The sequence below is a fragment of the Somniosus microcephalus genome, chromosome 5, assembly GCF_052327205.1.
Source record: "Somniosus microcephalus isolate GS21.2 chromosome 5, FLI_Smic_1.0, whole genome shotgun sequence".
NCBI lineage: Eukaryota > Metazoa > Chordata > Chondrichthyes > Squaliformes > Somniosidae > Somniosus > Somniosus microcephalus.
In genome coordinates this window covers 39,072,150-39,093,846 of record NC_140991.1, presented here as the reverse complement: position 1 = coordinate 39,093,846, position 21,697 = coordinate 39,072,150, and the positions used below count along the sequence as shown (strand labels likewise).

The 21,697-nt window shown below is 40.7% G+C and overlaps 1 protein-coding gene across 4 annotated transcripts in view; it reads left to right on the top strand.

Annotated features, from left to right (window-relative positions):
• lmbr1 (limb development membrane protein 1) overlaps positions 1–21,697 on the top strand; it is a 261,948-nt gene that overhangs the window by 93,533 nt on the left and 146,718 nt on the right. For all 4 annotated transcript variants that reach the window (XM_085987540.1, XM_085987538.1, XM_085987539.1 and 1 more), the window contains 2 exons: positions 7,926–8,052; positions 10,548–10,616. In XM_085987540.1, coding sequence (XP_085843666.1) covers positions 7,926–8,052; positions 10,548–10,616 — 196 coding nt within the window. The remainder of the gene's footprint in view (positions 1–7,925; positions 8,053–10,547; positions 10,617–21,697) is intronic.

Below are 21,697 nucleotides of genomic sequence, written 5' to 3'. Positions count from 1 at the left end.
CTAAAGTGTGTAAAGAACTTTTACTTACCTTAGCAGCCTTTCTTCCTGTAGCCGTCGGGAGCGCATCACTCAGCCGGAGCTGAACGGCTGCGATCTGTCAAAAGTGACAGCCTTCAGCTTTGAGTGCCGGTGAGCGTTCTAACTGAGTCTGTGCAGAATGACTCAGCTTAGAACTCAGAGTGTCAGTGTTTCACAGCTTCAAACAGCTGTGAGACACTGATATTTCATCTGTCAAGAACTCTTGACAGATGAAATTGCAGTCTGTGACGTCACCTGTTGCCGGGTGGCCCTTAATTGGCCTGCTGAGCCCGCTGGGCGGGCTCAACAAGGTCAGTCAAGGGAAAATCGCGCGGATTGGCCGGATGTCGAAGTAGGCGGGTCAAAAACTCGAAAGTTGAAGTCCCGCCTTCTTCCCGACAGGTTCGGCAAAATCTACCCCAGTATGTCGATGATTTTATTGCTGGGAAGCAAATCTAGATTAAACTTTTTGACATTGAATTATATATCTGTAAAATAAATACTGGGGTTGCATTGAAAGCAGTACTTGGAGATTAAATATTCTTGTGCCTTCAGCTGCCTAGGCCCTAAGCTCTGGAATTCTCTCCCTAAACCAGTCTGCCTTGCTGCCTCTCTTTCCTCCTTTAAGACACTCCTTAAAACCTACTTCATCTCCCCTAATATCTCCTTGTGTGGCTCGGTGGCAAATTTTGTTTGATAACGCTCCTGCGAAGCACCCTGGTGCGCTTTTCTACGTTAAAGACGCTGTATAAATGCAAATGAAATAAAATATTGATTATAATTTTGAAAGATTGACCAGAGCAATATATAAGTAATTTTTTTTTAAAATGGGAACATGAGAAGTGTGATTTATGATGTTTGCAAAAGCCTGGGCTGTTTCACAACAATTAAATGAGCTCTGGTGTGTTGTGAAGACTTGATTGATAATGTGGCACTGTCGAAGCAAATGTTTCTGAACATGGGTGCAGCGGGGCTGGTAAATGAGAGGAGGCACTACTGACTAGTTGATGTGATTTAAGGTGGTATTTTCCAGTGCATCTCGGGTGTTGCAGGTTAAATCAATTTAAATATTAATTTTGTGGATAGTGTGACCTGTTGGATCTGTTATGTGTTGTATCCATGCCATGATTCCAATTCCTGGACATACCCTGAACACCATTGGAAGTACTATCTGAATATAATTTTGCATATTATAATTTTTATTTTAATAAATGGTTTTATCATGGGATTGAACAATTTTCAACTTTGGCCACCCACCTTCAGGTCCTATTGACCCAGTGTTACGAACAGAAAGGCACCATTATTGAACTTAAACATAAAATCTAATTAAACTAAAATAGACTCCTAATTTCAATCGTAATGTTATTATCGGTGTCGATAAAATAGTCTATGCCTTGTGGTGCCCACTGATCTCGGAAGGCCCCAAACACCGCATGTTCCCTGTCCCTCCCCAAGGCTACCTGGGCATGGACTCAACGCAAGAGAGAGGTATGCAGCCAGTGCATTTCTCTGGCATCGAAAGGAAATGACCAAAACTGAAGATCAAGGAAGACGCAGTAATTAGAGGTGTTTAATTGGAAGTTAATCAATGCAATGATGTGATTGCAAGACAAGCTTCAAATTATAGCATAAATTGTAATACTTGAAAAGCTTATAAATGTTGTACAAACTTGAGAAGTCTCATTGTTGTATTGGTTCCTCATTTTTAAAATTTTTTACATGGAGTCAATTTTTCCCTTTTTGGCAAATCAGATGTTTGATTATTTAATGTTTGCACTGGGCGATCAACTGTGATTTAATCATTGCAGTTGTTGACAGAAACAAAAGTTCTGTGAAATTTCTAGGTATGACATATTTTAGCATTGCATTTAAGGCTTAAGCATGTATCCATATGGGGAAACTATTGCAACAACTCTTGCACTTCTGGATGGAATACAAAGTCAATGTATGGGCAAACAGGTTATCACACTTGCCTCTTGTCCCTCTTTTGCTGTTGCTCTATTTCTATATACAGGAAACTTTCTGGTATCCGGCACTGACTGGACCGAGTTGGTGCCGTCCCATCAAAACTGCCGTATAAACCAGCGCTAATGTTAAAACAATCGGAGCTTCTCAGCTCCGTGTGAAGCAACAAACCCTGTTGCTTAGCAACAGCTTCAAAACAGTCGGCCACAGCTTAAAAGCGTCTCTGTAGCTAAGCAACAGCTTCAGCTAGACCTTGCAGAGCCTGACTGGAGGAAAAAAAAAGCAACGAGAAGTAAAAAAAACTTATAGGAAACAGCTCCTGAATTTTGCCAGTAGATAGAGCTTTCCGGACATTTAACCTCCGGTTAAACAAAAGTTTCCTGTACTATTTTGGTCAGTGCTCCTCTGAGATTCCTCTCCCAGTTCTCCTAAGTTGTAAATAAGCTATGCAATATTTTCTCTCTCCTTCCTACAACTCACTATATTGAAATACACTCCTGATCTGGTGGCCCAGTCTAACAACTTTTTCTCGGGATTTCAAAATTGTGGAACTCTCTTTCTCTCCTGCATTTAAAATGCAAGTTTTGCATCACCTAGCCACTACTTCCTGGTTTACCTGTGTATTGCGCTGTGGACCGTTGTCCTTTACCTACGTTTCTTAAGACAATTGTATATCTATTAAGCATTAAATTGCATGGTAGTATGGCATACTGAAATGCCACTATTTGTCTCGATTACAACCACAATTTTCAGCCACTCTGTTTATATATAAAAAAAAACCCTGTTATTTCGCACCTTCACGTTTTCAGGTGATTAAAATCTGCATCAAGATGTAATGTCTACATTAGCTTTTATATGGATTGGGCTGACAACACTGCCAATTGCCTTAGCTGTTTCAGTTCAAGATTATTTTGTTTCATAGGTATTTCAAGCAATAGATTTTAAATAATCAGGAACAAAAGATATTGATTGCAATAGTGATTCTCATTAAATTGCAACTTGAATGTAAAATCTGTCCAAGGTTAATGTTAGTCATGTTGCATTTTCTTTTGCTTTTGATTATTACAAAAGCAGACTATTAATGGGGTCATCAATAGTGTATTGTTAACAAAGTGCCACTTGCAGTTCAGACCAGTTGCTGACGGCCTGCTTTCCCCCCCCTTTTTTGCCAAGCTCATTTGTATTCACTATGCACATAACTGTGGTTTTGTATTAGTTGATCATATTATTAAAGTAAAAGAGATTTAACTTTTTTGTGTGAAAGCTTCATTAGGAAATATGTCATCAAAGTGTCATTCACTGTCCTAATGTTTTATTATGAACAGTAGCAGTCTGCTTTTCATCTTTGACACAGTGCAACACTGCTTTGGTTGAAGGATAGACTAATAAGTAAGCTTGACATCTGGTGTGTCTTTAACTAAAGTACATGTGAGCGATGAACTGATAGGAGGCTTCCTCTTGGGACCTTCCAACTCCAGATTACAGCAGTTAATGGAGAGCTGGGCAATTGGCTGAGTTTTACTCCCGTGTGTTTATCTGTGGCTGATTAATGGTGGCAGTAAAAGCGCTCTCTCCACTTTGAGTAATTTACAGTCAGCCGTGTCTCTGAGGGTCTATAAATCAGAGGAAATAATGTGCTGAAGACAGGCTGGTTTTGAGAATGAGCGTCTTTAATTGAATGACATTGATGGTTTTTGACTATTATTAGCACTTGTTTTAGAGCTATTGTATACAGTCATTTGGGTGTTATCTGTATTAGTGGAACAGACTGCATTGCTCAACATTTTCAAGCTGCTTATGTTTCATTTGACAATTCCTCATTTTGTTGAGTCATGTCAACTTTATTCACATCATTCTCAAGTTATGGATTAGTAATTTTCTATATATCTTGGTGTTCTGGACTGAGGTGCATGTCCAAATTAATTTTGACAGACAGTGAAACCAATGCTAACCATACCTGACTCCTCCTATTTAGTGTTTCCTTAATGTTAGTTTGAAAGTTGAAGCCAGCTTGTCTATTTTATGCAAACAGACTATAAATGAATGTAAATGACTTCTGAGATTTGAAGTGCATTAAGTAACAGCAGCTTAAATTTTATATGTTGATATTTAGCAAATGAGTATCTGTCAAAGTACATAATTTTTCATGAGCATCAGTGGGAGAGATTGCCTTCTTAACCCTGGAAGAAAAACCATTTTCTCATGCATTCTGAAGTTTTGTATTTTAGCCTGTGTCCATAGTGACACACCTTTCAAAAGTGTCACACCTAATGTGTGGCCTCTGAGCTGTTGCACCTCGCAAGTGTCATACCCTAGAACATAACATTTTATTGTCATTGGAGATGAAACAACGGAGGAAAAACTTGCTTTGGCAGTACTACACTGAGTACAGCTAACGTGTGCCATAGTAATGAAAAGGGAAAAATATATTTTGGCATAATATAAATAACTTGGCATAACAGAAAAAAGACCAAGACCTTTGGAAAGGGGGTATAAATAAATTAAAATATTGCACCTTAACAAATACTGAAAATTCGCCATGGAAGATGGAGCATAAAAATAAATATTTTATGACTGAAATAGGAAGTTTTGGAAGGGAAGAACAAATTTACTTGCATCTTGAGAACAATTTGTAAATAGTATTTCAAATATACATCAGAACATACAAAAAATGATCGACAGGAAAAGACCTACTGGTCCATCCAGCCTATCCCCCACAATTTTGATGTCTTATGCATTGCAATATATACACTGCCCACCCGGAAGCCATGTAATCTCCTGGGAGTGATGAAATGCTAGATAAAAACCCAGGCCAATTAGGAGGGAAAAATCTGTAAAATTCCCTTCCGAACCCCTTAGGCGATTGAAACTAGTCCAGAAGGCCACTCGGGCCCTGATTAATGTTACATTACTTACCTCTTGTATGAGGTGCTCTTTTGCCCCAGCCAGAAGTAGGCCCAGCTCTGGCTGGAATGAATTGACAAAATCAGCATTCACCGTGTGAGCTGGCAGCTCACTCCACAGGTCTGCTATTCTCTCACAAAAGTACCAGCTCCAAATATCTAATCTAGTTTTGCCTTTACATAACTTGAGATCCAAAAAATGATAGATCAGAGTACTTTCTAAATGGCGAAAAGCTAGAAACAGTGGAGGTCCAAAGAGACTGGGGTCCGTGTACATAGATCATTAAAATGTCATGGACAGAAAATAATCAAAAAGGCTAATGGAATACTGGCCTTTTTATCTAGAGGACGAGAATACAAGGGGGTAGAAGTCATGCTACAGCTATACAAATCACATGACTTCCCTCCTCTAACTGCCCTACCCCGAAGCGCCCTCCATTGGTTGGCCATGTCTATCCTTGCGATGCACCACCTTCCCATGCCAATTGGAAAGTGAACAGACTTTCTTACCCAACCGGTTGATTCTTGACTGTTAGGGGGAAAAAAAAAAGGGTGTTTCACTACCTCCAATATTTTTATAAATAATAAATGAAAATGTTCAAACAAAATGAAAAAGAAAAACACTTTTTTTTAATGCCACTATGAATGTCCCTCCTGGGTCGCTTGCAGCAATGTCCCTCCCGGGTCGCTTGCAGCAATGCCCTGCAGACTAATCTTTAATTCCTGGAGACTTCAGAACGATCTTGGCGGGTTGGCAACCCTACCCAACGATGTGAATCTGTAGGAATCATTTTACCAATTCCCACTAAAGTTCCTGGATTTTTTTTTTCCCCCCAGGGTGTGAATTGGTTTTAAAAAAGATCACTCCCAAATTGGAGAAATACCCTCCAATTTCACACTCTTGTATCAAAAATTGATCCAAAGTTGCAAGTGCATCACATCTGTGATGTCAGCATGCACACTGTGCTCTGTGTGCCGTGCTTACATCATGGATGTGACACACACACATCTTTGTACTTTATTTTCAGCAGGAAAATAAGGTAAGGCAGTGCAGTTAGGAATTTTTTCTTGGAGACCTGGATCATCATTAGGTACTGCTGTAATGACTCTGTTCTTCATACTAAAGCAAAGATCAGTCTTTCATTCCTAGTTAGGCATGGAGCAAGGGCAGCAGTGCCTTGACAGTTTCCATACTGATGGTTTCCTAAAGATTGAAGTCATTTAATTAAACGTTGACTCAGGTCACACACCAAGGTATTGTTTACTAAAAGCAAGATGACAACTGTTTGTCTATCCACAATTATCACCTATTTTTTATTATCCCACCACCATACTGGCAGATAAATGCCATTGGCCACAACAGTAAACATAGGTTACTCATCTTCACTTTTAATCTAAGAACTATCTGGTGTTTAAGCGTGAGCCCCATAAAAATCTAGTCTGTGAACAATGTAAATAATTGTGCCTCATCATTTAGCTTGACTATAACTTCTATTAGGTTTCTTGCGTGTTGAGTTTTCGCATTGTTCAAAATTAAAACTTTTTACACATTTTTTGGCACTAAAAATAAAATCTGGAACAATCTATAAAACATCCTGGGTTTTAAAATTGGCAATACAAAAAAACATGCTGGGTTTTAAAATTGGCAGTATAGAATACATCCTGGGTTTTAAAATTGGCAATAAAATCTGACTTTAAAGAACCTGATGGATCTGCTGTAATCCCAATCTCAGAAGAGTACCTTCTACTGCAGCAGTGCAATATTTTCCACTTCCCACAGCAGCCATTCTGTGGCCTCTGAGTGAGTTTACCATTTTCGTACTTCCTAAAGCCAAATCAGCCAGTTTGTCCTGACACCACTCCTGCTTCCATTAGTTTGTTTCCTCACATGATTTCTAGAATAGGCTTTAGGATGTAACTTTCTCATTTAGAATATGGTTAACTGACAAAAGGGCTGATGTGAAAATTGTAAAACTAATTGCGTCAGAAATTCAGTCCAGTCATCTAAGTGTTGATGATTGTTCTGGTATATATTGTGCTGGAATTGGAGAGTGAGAGTGGATTTGAGATACCATATGCTGAAATATTCCTGTTGCTTTTTAGTAGTTTTAGTAGCCTTTCTTCAAAGACTAGTAGAGATCAAAAGAGTTTTTCAACACTGATGTGCTAGATATCTTCCTGAAGGGTCAGACATTGCTAACGTTGTTTGGGATCTGTGCAAAACAACTGCCCATCCTGCACTAATTACCTTTCGTCTGCCGACTGATCCACAATGCAGCCTGGGTCTTTCTTGGGATGCTAACCCCTTTTAGGCAAGCTTATACTTTTTTTTTTAAAAACATGTTTTAATATAGCTCGCGTCCAAAAAAAATTTCTGGGGGGGTGGGGGGTGGGAAATGGCAAAGGAGTCCTCAACTGTGATATGTATACAATTAAAAAAATAACATTTTTAATAAAAAGGCTACTATGGAGATGAGCGCGTGAGCTGCTTAGGCTGAAAACTTCAACGTCATTAATTTCTGCCAATAATACCCAGTAGCTGTTCTGCGAAGTAGGCACTGAGGGACAGCATGTGTCTTTGTAATGGTGAGGTACTCATTAGATTGAAATACTGCCCACTTTCCATTTACTGAACTTGGGCATTGTTGTGATTGGAAGGTGTTCTGTGTTTGACTCCTGTTTACTGTTAACATGAAATTTAAAATGGCATGGTCCCATTACACTTCCATTGTTCGTTCTTGAATATAGAACACCATAGACACAGATCAAGTTATAGTTTTAAATCTTGTACTGATGATGCTGTGGCTGGGTCTTGCTCTGTGTTATAGTCTTGCTCAGCATGTTTCATGTGCAAACTGAGTGCTGTACTAGCTGAGTGCACTTATGGTATCATAATTATACAATTCTTAACTAAAAAGCTTGTGGCTCCCAAGTCTTCCACATTTGTCAAAGCAGGTTATTCATTTTGTACAGTTCCTTTTTTCAGTCATGTAAACTACAGTAAAATTTCAGGATGCTGTTTCCATTTACTTTTTTTAGGGAATTAAAGCACGAATTCTGGAGACTTTAGTCATGCTTATTCTCCTTGGACTGCTTATTTTGGGAATAGTCTGGGTGGCTTCTGCCCTGATTGATAACGATGCTGCCAGCATGGAATCTTTGTATGGTAAGTGACCTGGAAAACCATTACAAATTTTGATGTTTTGAAAACGCAGTTAGGCTATGTTTTGGATTTTATTCTCTTTTTTTCTCCTCCCCCCGCCCCCCCCCCCCAACTTTTTAAAAGCAAACTTCAGTGTTTAAAGACAGATCACAGGACTGCCTGAATAGTGGAATTGGTTACAGTTACACAGGAATGGGTGAGAAGCTGCAACCAGAAAATTCAAGTTGCTCACCAGTTTGGTACCCAGAAGCTGAAGTAGTATTACTCTTGTGTTGGTACAATGCATATACCATGTATTGTTGGTGCAGGATGTGCAGTATAACTGCACTATAAAACTGTACGTGGAATAGCAGATATTCAAAGTTTATTTATGAACATACCTGTATATGAAATCCTTTAATTGTTTTTGGGTCACAGCATTTGCAGATACTACAAAATTACGCTTGCACTTATTAGGTCAAATCAATTAAGTATTCCATAATTCAGCCCAACTTCCTATTTAATGTATACTTGTTTTCCATATCCTGATGTATTGCATTTTGAAGAGAATTTCAGAAATCAGAAACAATCATTATTTTTATATAGTGTCTTACTGAGGTCTTCAGTGACCATAGAAATTTACTATTGCTGGTTCTCTTACTAAGGCATGTTACTAATGTTTGAGACATACTTACATTTCTGTAGCACTCCTCATGTACAGGAATACATCCTAAAGCGCATTCCATTGAGCAGGAAAATGTTGGACGCTGCGCAGGACAGAAAAGGTTGGGCGGGGAGCAAAGGCATGGTTGAAGGGGGTGGGGGGTGGTGTGGAAAGGAAAGATGTTTGCAAGCCGGGAAGAAAGTGACAAAGTCGAGTATTCTAGGGAGGGAATTCCAGAGCGCAGGGTGTAGTGCCGGGGAGAATGCCCATCATTGGGAAGGGGTGGTCAACAAGTAGTAGGTGGTGGTGATTGCTAATGCAGGGTGGGATAAGGCCATGATGAGTTTTGAAAGTAGGGTAGAAGAAATGGACTGTTTATATTGGATCAGAAGATTGCTTTATTAAACAACTAAATGGATCCCTGTTATAATGCTTAAACATATCTATAGAATGGGGTATTGTATGATTTCTATACATATATGGAGGCCATAAGCAGTATGATAACAGATTATCAGGTCATTTATCTCATTCCTGGTTGCGTGAATATGTTGTTTGTGGGACCTTTGCAAACATTACCACATTTGCCTACATTACCACAGATCTATGCTTCAAAAGTACCCCATTGGCTATGAAGCACCTTAGTGCATCTCGATGCGAAAGTGCTCTATAAATGCAAGTTTTTTCTTGTAATATGTCATATAGCACATAATCTTTTATAAAGTGAGTTGTCCACCACATTATTAAATAGAAAACAATATTGACACATGCCATGCCTCTCCACATGTACCCTCTATTCTTTTGACACCAGGTTCCTCTTGTTGGTCAGCCTCTCTGCTCTCTCATTACAAAGCAGTAATCTCATTCAGGAATTCAGATGCCATTGTAAAAAGCAAAAACAAAGGTAGTGTGGCTTATGACTCATGAACTCCAAAATCAGATTACTGTCCTGAAGTAACTCCAACATATTCATTAAGTTTTTACTAGCATGTGTGATGAATTTGGGAGGTACAGTTACCCGGTTATTTGCATTTCTGTTGCACGTGGCATCTGCTATGGTGAACACTGATAGCAGAGATACTCCTGCAGTTGATCAATGTTAAACTCTCATTGAAAGATTAATGATACCTATTTTTTTCAAGTTTATCAAGATAATTACACTAGAAAATAAATCAATATATACAATATTGTTTATTTTGGGAACTGTATTATGATGCTTGGTTTTAAAATTCTAGTGGAATAATATATTTTTGTTTCTTCCAAATATTCTTTAAAAAAAATCAGTCTGGGGAAAGGGGGTGAATTTCCAGTAAAAGTTTGTAACAATTTGCTCACTCACTTATTTTGTTTCTGCCATTATAGATACTTTTAGTTTGACTTTATTCATATTCACCCCGTCTTTCGGATGAGACGTTAAACCGAGGCCTCGTCTGCGCTCTCAAGTGGACGTAAAAGATCCCACGGCACTCTTTCGAAGAAGAGGAGGGGAGTTCTCCCCGGTGTCCTGGCCAATATTTATCCCGCCATCAACATAACAAAAACAGATTATCTGGTCATTATCACATTGCTGTTTGTGGGAGCTTGCTGTGCGCAAATTGGCTGCCGCGTTTCCTACATTACAACAGTGACTACACTCCAAAAAGTACTTCATTGGCTGTAAAGCACTTTGGGATGTCCTGAGGTGGTGAAAGGCGATATATAAATTCAAGTCTTTCATTTTTTTCTTTAATTTTATCATGGTCGGTACTTACTGTATTTCCAGAATGCTTATAATTTAACTAGCTTTTTTTCTATTTGAAAGAACAATTGATCTGCATTTTACTAAAGGCATATTTTCCCTGTTTTTTTCCTCTTGCAGATCTTTGGGAATTTTATCTTCCTTATTTATATTCCTGCATTTCGTTGATGGGAGGTTTACTACTTCTGTGTAAGTAACTATTCAATAACTAAAGGATTAGGGTAATTAATTTATACAACAATGAAATATTTGTCACGTTTTCTGGCTGGAGTCACGACAGTTGCATCACAGTGAGAGCAAACTAAAGGGCTGTAGCAGGAGTGAAAGTAGATGTAATCCTTTCGCAGAAACAAGTCGCTAAGAGTGGGAGACTGAGCAGGGAAAGTGAATATGTGGAGCCCCGAAAAATAATAGAACCCAATGTCTAATGGAAGAATGCACGCTCCAATGAAGGAGCAAACTCAAGCCCCAGGCCTCAGAGAATGTAGGAGGCCAAAGTTATTGGATGCATTTCAAAAGGACTTGAGCAGTTTTTATTGGGATATGGACATAATTGAGAAGTGTCAAATTTGCAGCTACAGGTACCTCTTTAACTTTTTTGCTTAAGCTATGCTATAAATAGAATACCTATTGAAGAATGGTAGGATATAATTTTATAGCACACTTGCAATTCTGACCACCGCTAATTCAGGTGAGTAATAGGTCAATTCATTTTTCTGATATAAATTGTATTCTGTAAGATATTAAAAGTCTAGCGCACACTTCCTCTGTCACACTTGCTTCCTATCACACTGAAGACATTTACACTTTAGCACATCCTCTGACTCCATGAGCAATATCATGGAAGATTAGCTGGTTTATTTAATTATTACTGTGTTTGGAAATAACATCGTACTGAAGTTTTCATTGACAGCAGAAATTTACTTTTATAATTGAGGCATATTACCAAAATGCTGAGATAAGAACATAAGAATTAGAAGCAGGAGTCGGCCATATGGCCCCTCAAGCCTGCTCCGCCATTCAATAAGATCATGGCTGACTTTCGACCTCAACTCCACTTTCCCACCCGATCCCCATATCCCTTGATTTCCCCGAGAGTCCAAAAATCTGTCTATCTCAGCCTTTAATATACTTAACTACTCTGCATTCACAGCCCTTTGGGGTAGAGAATGCCAAAGATTCGCAACCCTTTGAGTGAAGAAATTTCTCCTCCTCTCAGTCTTAAATGGCCTACCCCTTCTCCTGAGACTATGCCCCCTGGTTCTAGGCTCTCCAACCAGGGGAAAGAACCTCTCCGCATCTACCCTGTCAATCCCCCTCAGAATCTTGTATGTTTCAATGAGATTACCTCTCATTCTTCTAAACTCCAGAGAGTATAGGCTCAATTTCTCCTCATAAGACAACCTTCTCATCGCAGGGATTAATTTAGTGAACCTTCGTTGCACCGCCTGTAGGGCAAGTATGTCCCTCCTCTGATAAGGAGACCAAAACTGTGCACAGAGGTGGAAGAAGCACCCTGCTTATACTGGAGCAGTGCATTGTTTTATCAAAATTATATTTTGTCAAAAGTTCTTTCAAGCAAGCCTTATCTTCCAAGTGGTAGAGATTTCTGTCACTTAATAGATTCCTTATCAATGTCTATTCCTATCACTAGATGGAGTGCTGCAGGCAATTTGGTGTTCTATGAAGAGTGGGGGAGTGGAGCTTCAATTTGTTAGGCATATATTGTTGGATGATCTCCGTATTGATGACTGCAGTAGTGGTTCAAATAGTGCAGCTGCATAATGGGAGGATTCGGGTGTGGGGGAAAGAGTTGCAGAAAATGTCAAAATTGTGAAGTGGGTGCAGAAAAGAGACCTGGGGGTGTACGTACACAAATCTTTGAAGGTGGCAGGACAAGTTGAGAAGGCTGTTAAAAAGGCAGACGGGATCCTTGGCTTTATAAATAGAGGCATGGAGTACAAAAGCAAGGAGGTTATGCTAAACCTTTATAAAACACTGGATAGGCCCCAGCTCTGTGATATTGTGTCCAATTCTGGGCACCACACTTTAGGAAGGATGTCGAGGCCTTCGAGAGGGTGCAGAGGAGATTTACTAGAATGGTCCCAAGGGTGAAAGACTTCAGTTAAGTGGAGAGACTAGAGAAACTGGGTTTATTTTCCTTAGAGCAGAGAAGGTTAAGGGGGGATTTGATATATCGTGAACGGTTTAGATTGAGTAAATAAAGAGGAACTGTTTCCAGTGGCAGAAAGATTGGTAATCAGAAGTCATAGATTTAAGGTAATTAGCAAAAGAACCAGAGGCGACATGAGGACATTTTTTTACGCAGTGAGTTGTGATCTGGAATGCACTGCCTGAAAGGATGGTGGAAGGAGATTCAATAATAACTTTCAGGAGGGAGTTGGACAAATACTTGAAAAAGAAACATTTGCAGGCCTATGGGGAAAGAGAAGGGGAGTGGGACGAATTGGATAGTTCTTTCAAAGAGCTGGCACAGGCATAATGGGCCGAATGGCCTCCTTCTGTGCTGTATCATTCTCTGATTTTCAAACTTGGTGATATTGCTTAAGGATACTAAAAAGGATTATTACTTTGCAAATGCAAAAGAATGTTCTGGTAGTTCAATCTTGCAACCCTTGTGCTTTGTGATTTAAGTACTCATAAAGCCACCAGTTATGTTGTGGCTTCTGGTTCTACTTTCCCATACTATACATTGTGCTGGCCCTGTAGATTTGTGTGTCAACCAGCAGAGGTCACTAACAACTTGCCATACTGCAGGGACACAAGTGAAAATCTTGTGCGCCTACATTGCAGAACCAAGGCTGACAATTCAGCAGCAGTTTGGTTACTCAGCAAATGGCTGTGAATATTGACACAATTTTTGCACTTCTAACTTGAGATGGGGCCTGGCCTGACTTGTCGCAACACACTGGCTGCAATATCAGCTCTTTCTCAGAGAAGTGACGATTACCATAAATTATCAGAGAAGTGGATTACTATAAAATATCATCATCATACTTATTTAATTGGATTTTTGTAATTAATTTGCAATTTTAGTTTTGCATCATAGTCACAGCTATTTCTTACTGTTCAATTCTAATAAAGAGTAAATATATATAGAGAGTTTATTCTGGAGAGCGAGACAATTGCTGAATAGGAGAGAGGTGAAGAAATTAGGAGCAACTCTGACCTGGTTCCTCGCGAGATGGTCTTCATTGACTATAATCAGAACTCTACTCATGCACAAATGAGATTGATGTTTAGTCATTTGGACCCATCCACAGTATAGTGCTAGACAAAATCCCAACAGTCTTCAACATGTACTATTGCCCATGAATATTACATTAGCTGACCTGATGTTGACTGTTTCCTTCTTTCCATGCGAAGACCCAAGAGAATAGTTTGGGTGTGGGAGCAATATCAGGAAAAACATCAGTCTGAAAACTTCATCATTTGTATAATCAAGAGACTTCTTCAGCCAGTGTTGTTCTAACAGATAGATGGAGCTTGAGGCACAACAAAAAACGTCTCGAGTTGAAGTTGTCAATTTGGCAATTTATTATGTTATAGTACATAAAATAAGTAAATACAGTTAAAATGTTCCAATTGTATTTGCTTCACATTGGATCGCAATGGAGTCTTCTCTGGTCAAATATTAATACAAACATTTAATGCAAAAGTCTCAGCGTTCTTCCTGCAGTGCCTAGAGCTGCAGACTTGTTCAGGGGGTGGGAGGCTGCAAGCATCTCAAATTCGCTCGTAGAGAAGGTTAGTTGTTAACATCAACCTAAATTAAGTTAAACTACATACACTAAAGAGCCTTTTGTTTTCTCGCAGCAATATATTGCAAATCAGTTTATTTTGGGAAAAGTTTTTGGAGGCTTGTAGAAATATTAATAGATCTGTTTGATTCACAGTTAGGAAGTTCATATTGAGAGCCTAGCCGCTAGGATGAGGGGAATGAGTCCATGATTGAGGGAGATACACATGAACTACAGACGGTGAGGTTGATGGCAAAATGGCCTTTTTCCTGAGCTTCCTTGCATTCTTCAATTGAAGCATTGCTATTTTAAGCTAAATTTATTTCGATTGCCAGAATTTCCCCCAAATCATCTAGCTTCTCCCAGAAAAGTGTCTGTTAATTTTAGTTTGGCTTGTATTTCAGCCTCCCAAAAGCCTGAGTTTGGACTAGATGCTTGGGTTCAGATCTGTGACACTGTTAGCTGATTAGCCGATTATGCAGTCTAAATATGTGCAGTATCTACAACTTTCTACGATGCATCAATACCATTTACTCAACTGAATTGTTAATAAAAGGAAGAAAGACTTTCATTTATACAGCGCCTTTCATGACCACTGGACGCCCCAAAGTGCTTTACAGCCAATGAAAAACTTGTTGAAGTGACATCACTGTTGTAATGTTGGAAATGCGGCAGCCAATTTGCACACAGCAAGATCCCACAAACAGCAGTGTGATTGATTACGAACAGATAATCTGTTGAGTAATGTTGATTAAGAGATAAATATGGGCCAGGACACTGGGACTAACTCCTCTTTTGTACCTATATTTCCCAATGTAAATTCCTATGTCCATATTTCCCAATTTTGATACTTTATCCACATCAACTATCATCTGTCATGAAGTAATTACATGTTTTGCCTCTAGGTGGCACCACAGTTCCCCTCCACAAAAATTGCTTTCAGGACAAAACAATCAAATAAATGCATATTTTACAATAACATATTTAAATTTGCCAAATGAATTGCTTTTCTGTCTTTTATTACCTTCATTAAAGTTTTTACTTAATGCCTCGACGTCTCTGAAAAGCCAGAGTTTGGTCTCTATTAGCTGAATGCAGATTGTACAGTCTGAGCATGTACAATGCTGCCAGGTCCCATCAAGCACCATTTAGTCAGCTGAATTGCTGGAATATTTTCTTCTGTTTCAAGTAGTGTTCAGCTCCTATTTTTCAAAGTTATTTGAAGGAAAGCTAGAGGACAAATTTCAGAAAATGCTGGAAACACTCAGTAGGCCACGCAGCATCAGTGGAGAGAGGAAGGTAGGGTTATCGTTCCAAGTCAATGACCTGATGAACGCTTTTAATATCAGATTTCCAGCATCTATAGTATTTTGCTTTTTGGAGGAATTTCAAATCTTTATTCAGCTAAAGTTGATATTGAGTTGCTGTGTATGTGTGTAATTGGTAATGGCTTTCAGAGAGAGTGACAGACAGATGGGCGCAGACTGTCCTCATCATATTTTGATTTTTTTCTTCAAAAATAAAAAAGTTCTAATTATCACCTGTGTTTTCTTGATGGCAATTAGAATGTTTACATTTCATCATAGAGAGGGAGACAAAACTAATCACTAAACCAATCACTAAACACCAAATTCAGTTGTTGGAGCGATTCCTTAGAAAGTTGAAAACCAGTGCTGCCCCCACCACACCAGGCACTGCTGACGGGTGCCAGAAGCCATCAGTGAGCCATGCCGCACCTTCTATCCCAGATATGCCAAACCTCAAGTACACCACCTACAGTTATGTCAAAACCCCAGGTTTGATAGCCACAGTGATGTTAGGTGAAAGGACCCCACTGCAGCAGTGTCGAACTACGTGACCGCCCTCTCTCTTTTCCCCACCCCACCCCACCCCCCACTTGGGTCGAACACCAGGGCCCTCCCCAGTGCTTACTAAAGCCAAAAACTGCTTTCAAGTGTAACTAAGCCCCATTCTTCTTCCCCATTACTGCTGAATACCAGGCATTTATCTCCAACTGGTGCATCTTGCATACCATCTTGTATTCTCAGCTTTTAAAACGGAAAGGGATGAAGATTAGATAAATCGGTAAATGAATATATATAAAATAAAGACCGTTTACTTATAGTTTTTACAGAATAGTCAGCAGAGTTGTGGAATTCAACCCCCAAAGCATCAGTAAAAATCCCACAATTGCATTAATAAAAATTAAATTTGCCTTATTCACTGTAAATTAGTGTCCGTGATGACTTGTTCTGTATCACTTTTTATAAAACAGTGAATCCACAGGAGATATAGTTATTTAAAATAAATGCAGCAGGACATTTATTTTAAATATAATTTAGTTTTCCCCACAGCTGGGGGCCACTCTTTGAGAATCAATTAAAGGTAAGTAAAATTAATAGGTAATTTTAATCGTGACAGACAGGCATGATGGAAATAGACCAACTGGAAAGTGTTAAAGGAAGTATGTGTTACTTGATTGCAAGTGCACCTACATAAGAGTTTTAATAGTTATGCTTTATTTTTTGTCCTCTCCCACTGGATTTTCCACAAGAACTACTGCTCCAGACTTCATTACAGCTTTGATCCAGACATAGGTGCAAGAGCTGAATGTTGAGAGGTGAAGAGTAGCTGCCCTTGATCAAGGCAGCATTCACCCTAGTATGACCAAGGAACTCTAGCAAAACTGAGGCCTAAGGGGTGAAGGGGAATCCATGCAGTAGTTGAAGGCATACTCGACACACAGGTTGTGGTTGTTGGTCAATCATCACAGCCCTGGGACATTGTTACAGTAGCATCTCAGGGTAGTATCATTGACCTTACTATCTTTAGCTGCTTCGTCAGTGACCTTCCCTCTGTCATAAAGTTAGGAATGGGGCTATTGACTGGTGGCTCCAGAGTGTTTAGCTCCATTCATAACTCCTCCATTAATGAAGCATCCCATGACAATCTGCAACAGGACCTGGACAACTCCGCTACTGAATTTCTACGCTTACGGTGTGGACTGCCAACGGTTGTTATTGAGCTTAGGCGTCAGCCTTGGCTCAGTGGTAGCACTCTCGCCTCTGAGTCAGAAGGACATGGGTTCAAGCTATGCTCCAGAGACTTGAGTACATCATCTAGGCTGACATTTTACTGCGTTACTGAGGGAGCGCTGCACTGACTGAGGTGCCGTCTTTCATTGAGACATTAAACCGAGGCCCCGTCTGTCCCCTCAGGTGGATGTAAAAGATACCATGACACTTTTCGATGAAGAGCAGGGGAATTCTCTTGGTGTCCTGGCCAAATTTTGTCCCCCAACCAACATCACTAAAACAGCTTATCTGGCCAATTATATCATTGCAGTTTGTGGAACCTTGATGTGCGTAAATTGGCTGTGGTGTTTCCCTAAATTGCAACAGTGACTCCACTTCAAAAAGTACTTCATTGTTAAGGGCTTTGGGATGTCCTGAGGTTGCGAAAGGCGCTATATAAATGCAAGTTCATTCTTTCTTTGGTGCTGAGGCAGGTTTCAAAGTGCACCCTCCAGCTGCTGCATATGGAGCTGCTCGGGGACGACTCAGTGATGACATCACTACACCAGCCTAGTGGAAAGGGAGACCGTTCGGCAGGATCGCCAAACTGAGAAAGTTGACACCTTTTAAAGCAGTATACATCAAAATTGACTCCGGCTGATATTTTCTTCTATAAAATGGGGAATGGAATGGGGGTGGTGGGGGGCAGTCCTGACCATCTTCGAGTTGGCTCCCCATTATAAAAATTGACGAGTTGATGATGATCTGGCTTTTTTAGCCCATTAAAGCCTAGAAATGTAAAGAACTCGACGCAATAAATTCCTCTCTTTTGTATGATTTTTAAGTGCTGAAATAAGAAATGTTGCGTCTTCGTGAGTTATCTGATCAGATGTCCCAGCAAACATGTCGGGTTCCCAACAAGAAAGTTGAGCGGGGATATTGCTCTAAATTAAATGGGGCCGATTGACATCCTAGTGACTGTATATGATCTACACTGTTGAAAGTTCACAAAAACTCAGAACATGTATAATGGACATTATGAATTTTGACTTGGGTCCTGAAGTAATTCTGCACACTTCTGGGCAAAGGGCTTACGCCATAGTTTATGCAGTGGAGGGAAGTTCTCTTACCTTTCATCTCTTGATTTCCTTCATGAAAGGGGTTTGACATATCAAACACTCTCTTTTGACATCAGTGTGGAAACTTAATCATATTCTGCATAAGCTCCTGCCTTTGAATTTAAGGCTTGATTTTTTTTTTTAAACGAAAAAACTTTCATCAGCCCTTTTAGAACTGAGATGAGGAGGAATTTCTTCTGAGGGTTGTAAATCTGTGGAATTCTCTGCCCCAGAGAGCCATGGAGGCTGGGTCATTAAATACATCTAAGGTGGGGATAGCCAAATTTTTGCAAGATAAGGGAGTGAAGTGTTATGGGGAGCAGGCAGGGAAGTGGTTTTGAGCCCAAGATCAGCCATGATCTTATTGAATGGCGGAGCAGGCTCGAGGGGCCAAGTGGCCTATTCCTGCTCCTCTTTCTTATGTTCTTATCATTGAAGGATATATGGGTTGCAATCCTGGTTTCAGTCAAGAGACTTGGGGCTAAAAATTCAGTTTGGGGCGCCCAGCTCGCCTGGGCGCCGGAATTACCGCTGCGCGCCGAGCCACTTGCGCCATCGGGATATTCAGTTTCAGCGCTCCAAGTGGAAGCCGGCCGCTAAACAAGGCTTTAGGCGCCCCGCTTGGGGCGCTGAAACTGAATTTCGGCGCACAAAGTGCCGCAGCGCCACCCGCTGCGGCACAGCACGCTGCGGTACTGCAGGCCTTCCTCCCACTGTTAAGGGGGAGGTGCCTGCAACAGCGCGATCCCCGCTCGCGAGTGCCGGCAAATGAGCCCGGCACCAAGGAGAAGTGCCGGGCTCTCGGGAAACAGCCGGCAATGCCGCGGGGGGGGGGGGTGGGGGGGGTGTGTAGGAGGCCGGGGACGGAGGTGCGGGCAGGCGGCCGCCGAAAAACCGGCCGGCTGCACCTCCACCTTAACTCGCCCCACTACCGCCACAGGTAGGCCCCTGTGTACCGGTCGCTATTTGCGGCCGGCGCGGAGGAGGCGGCGGCGACCTAATATGGCGCTCGGGGTGGTAGCGGGGCGCTGCGCACACCGATGACGTCATCGGTGGTGGCGCAGCGCTACAGGCTAACGCCGCCATTAGCGCCCCGCTAAATATCGCGGTGGTTGTGGCCAGAGGCGCAAACGCCCTCTTTGGGCGCAAACTGGTGGCGCAGGCCACTGAATTTCTAGGCCTTGGTGAGTTCCAGGGCTACGGAATTTAAAAAAAAAAAAAAACCTGCCATGTTATCAGGCAAGAGAATGGGATATTCTTTCATCCTTACTTGGAATTTTAACTGAAGCTTAATTCTTACACTTGTATCAAGGCCACAATTTCACACCTAGTTCTGACAGTGGGAGGTGGGGTAAAGAGAAATACACACAGCAGACATCAGAAAGACGAAAGATCTTTGGAAAACCTCCAATTTTTTGTGTCCATGGGATCAGAATACTTGGTTTCCCATTTCCAAGCAGCATCCTTTGTGTTGGTTAATAGGTGCTTCATGGAATTGTATTGATGAATGGATTGTATTGGCCCATTATCAAAGCATAGTGTAAAAGTCCTCAAACTATTAAAGGGCATAATATTAAAGCATTAACAACTTGGGTTAACTTTCATTAGTTCGGGTTGCAGGGGATGTATAAAGAAATTGCAGAGAGCAGTAGCCACAATTTCAGTGCCTGAAATTGTTATCAAGAAAGTGCTGCACTTTGATTAGGAACAGGAGTAGGCCATTTAGTGCCTTGGGCCTGTTCCGCCATTCAATTAGATCGTGGCTGATCTGCATCTCAACTCCATTTAGCCGCCTTTGCTCCATATCCCTTAAGACCTTTACCTAACATAAATCTATTAGTCTCAGTTTTGAAATTTTCAGTTGACCGAGCCTCAACAGCTTTTTGGTGGAAGAGAGTTCCAGATTTCCCTTTGTGTGAAGAAGTGCTTCCTGACACCAGCCCTGAACAGCCCAGCTCTAACTTTAAGGTTATGTCCTCTTGTTGACTAATTGTTTTAATCCATTTCAGGAATTCTCAAGTGAGTTCTATCACTTCCTAAAAGGCATTATTGTGTATCCAAAGAGTGATTAACGACAAACAAAAGTAATTCTTTCTTGTGAGAATACTTCATTCTTGGATGGAAGTACTTTTTTTGGTCAGCTAGGGGACGTTTTACTACATTAAAGGCGCTATATAAATGCAAGTTGTTGCTGTTAGGTGCGGCAACATATAGTGTTGAGTCCTTTTTTAGTGAATCGAAAAATAATTTCCCAGAGTTTTTTTCCCCTAAGTTGGCCTGAGGTTTTTTTTCTCTTGCTTTTTGCTTCTCTCAGCAGACTGTGTGATTGGGAGAGTAGGTGGATGATGCATGGTGACTGCACCATGTCCCACTCCCAGATGGTCTTTCCCTGTCCATTTTTTTAATGATCATATGTCTCCAAATTGAGCTACTGGAAAATCTACACGTAGAGTTTTTGTTTGCTTATTTTCTCCCATTCTGTCCCCTTTTTTCCCCTTCACTCAGAGGGTTGTGGACCTTTGGAATTCTCTTCTCCAAACGGCTGTGGATGCTCAATCGAGAGAGATAGATTTTTGGACACTTAAGAGAATCGAGAGATATGGGGATAGGGTGGGAAAGTAGAGTTGAGATAGAAGATCAGCCATGACTTAAGTGGGATTAGAAGGTCATGAGTTTTTAGGGGATAAAATAGTGCTCAAAATCCTGAATATGGATGGAAAAACAGGACAAGAATGCTGGTCTGAAAATCTTTTCTAAGGTGCTACCAGTGGTTATGTGATAAAGTTGAGAAACAGCAGCTCCTTTCATTCAAACCGAGAAGGTTAATACGGTTTGATGGCAGTGTTTTTTTTAATTTGTTCACGGGATGTGGACGTCGCTGGCAAGGCCAGCAATTTTTTTCCCATCCCTAATTGCCCCTTGAGAAGGTGGTGGTGAGCCGTCGCCTTGACAACTGAGTGGCTTGCTGCTAGGCCATTTCAGAGGGCTTCGAGAGTCAACCACATTGCTGTGGGTCTGGAGTCACAAAAAGGCCTGACCGGGTAAGGACGGCAGGTTTCCTTTCCTAAAGGACATTAGTGAACCAGATGGGTTTTTACGACAATCCAGTAGTTTCATGGTCACCATTACTGGTAATGGCTTTTTATTCCAGTTATTTAATTGACTGAATTTAAATTCTCAAGCTGCCGTGATGGGATTTGAACTCGGGTCTCCAGATCATTAGTCCAGGCCTCTGGATTGTTAACCGCTATGCCACTAACCATTATGGAGGGTTCGGAAAAGGTAAATAGGTTACTGAGTCAGTAACTAGCGTACATAAAATTAAGCTCATCAGTTTAAAAAAATATATACATGGAGAAATTAGGAATTTTTTACTT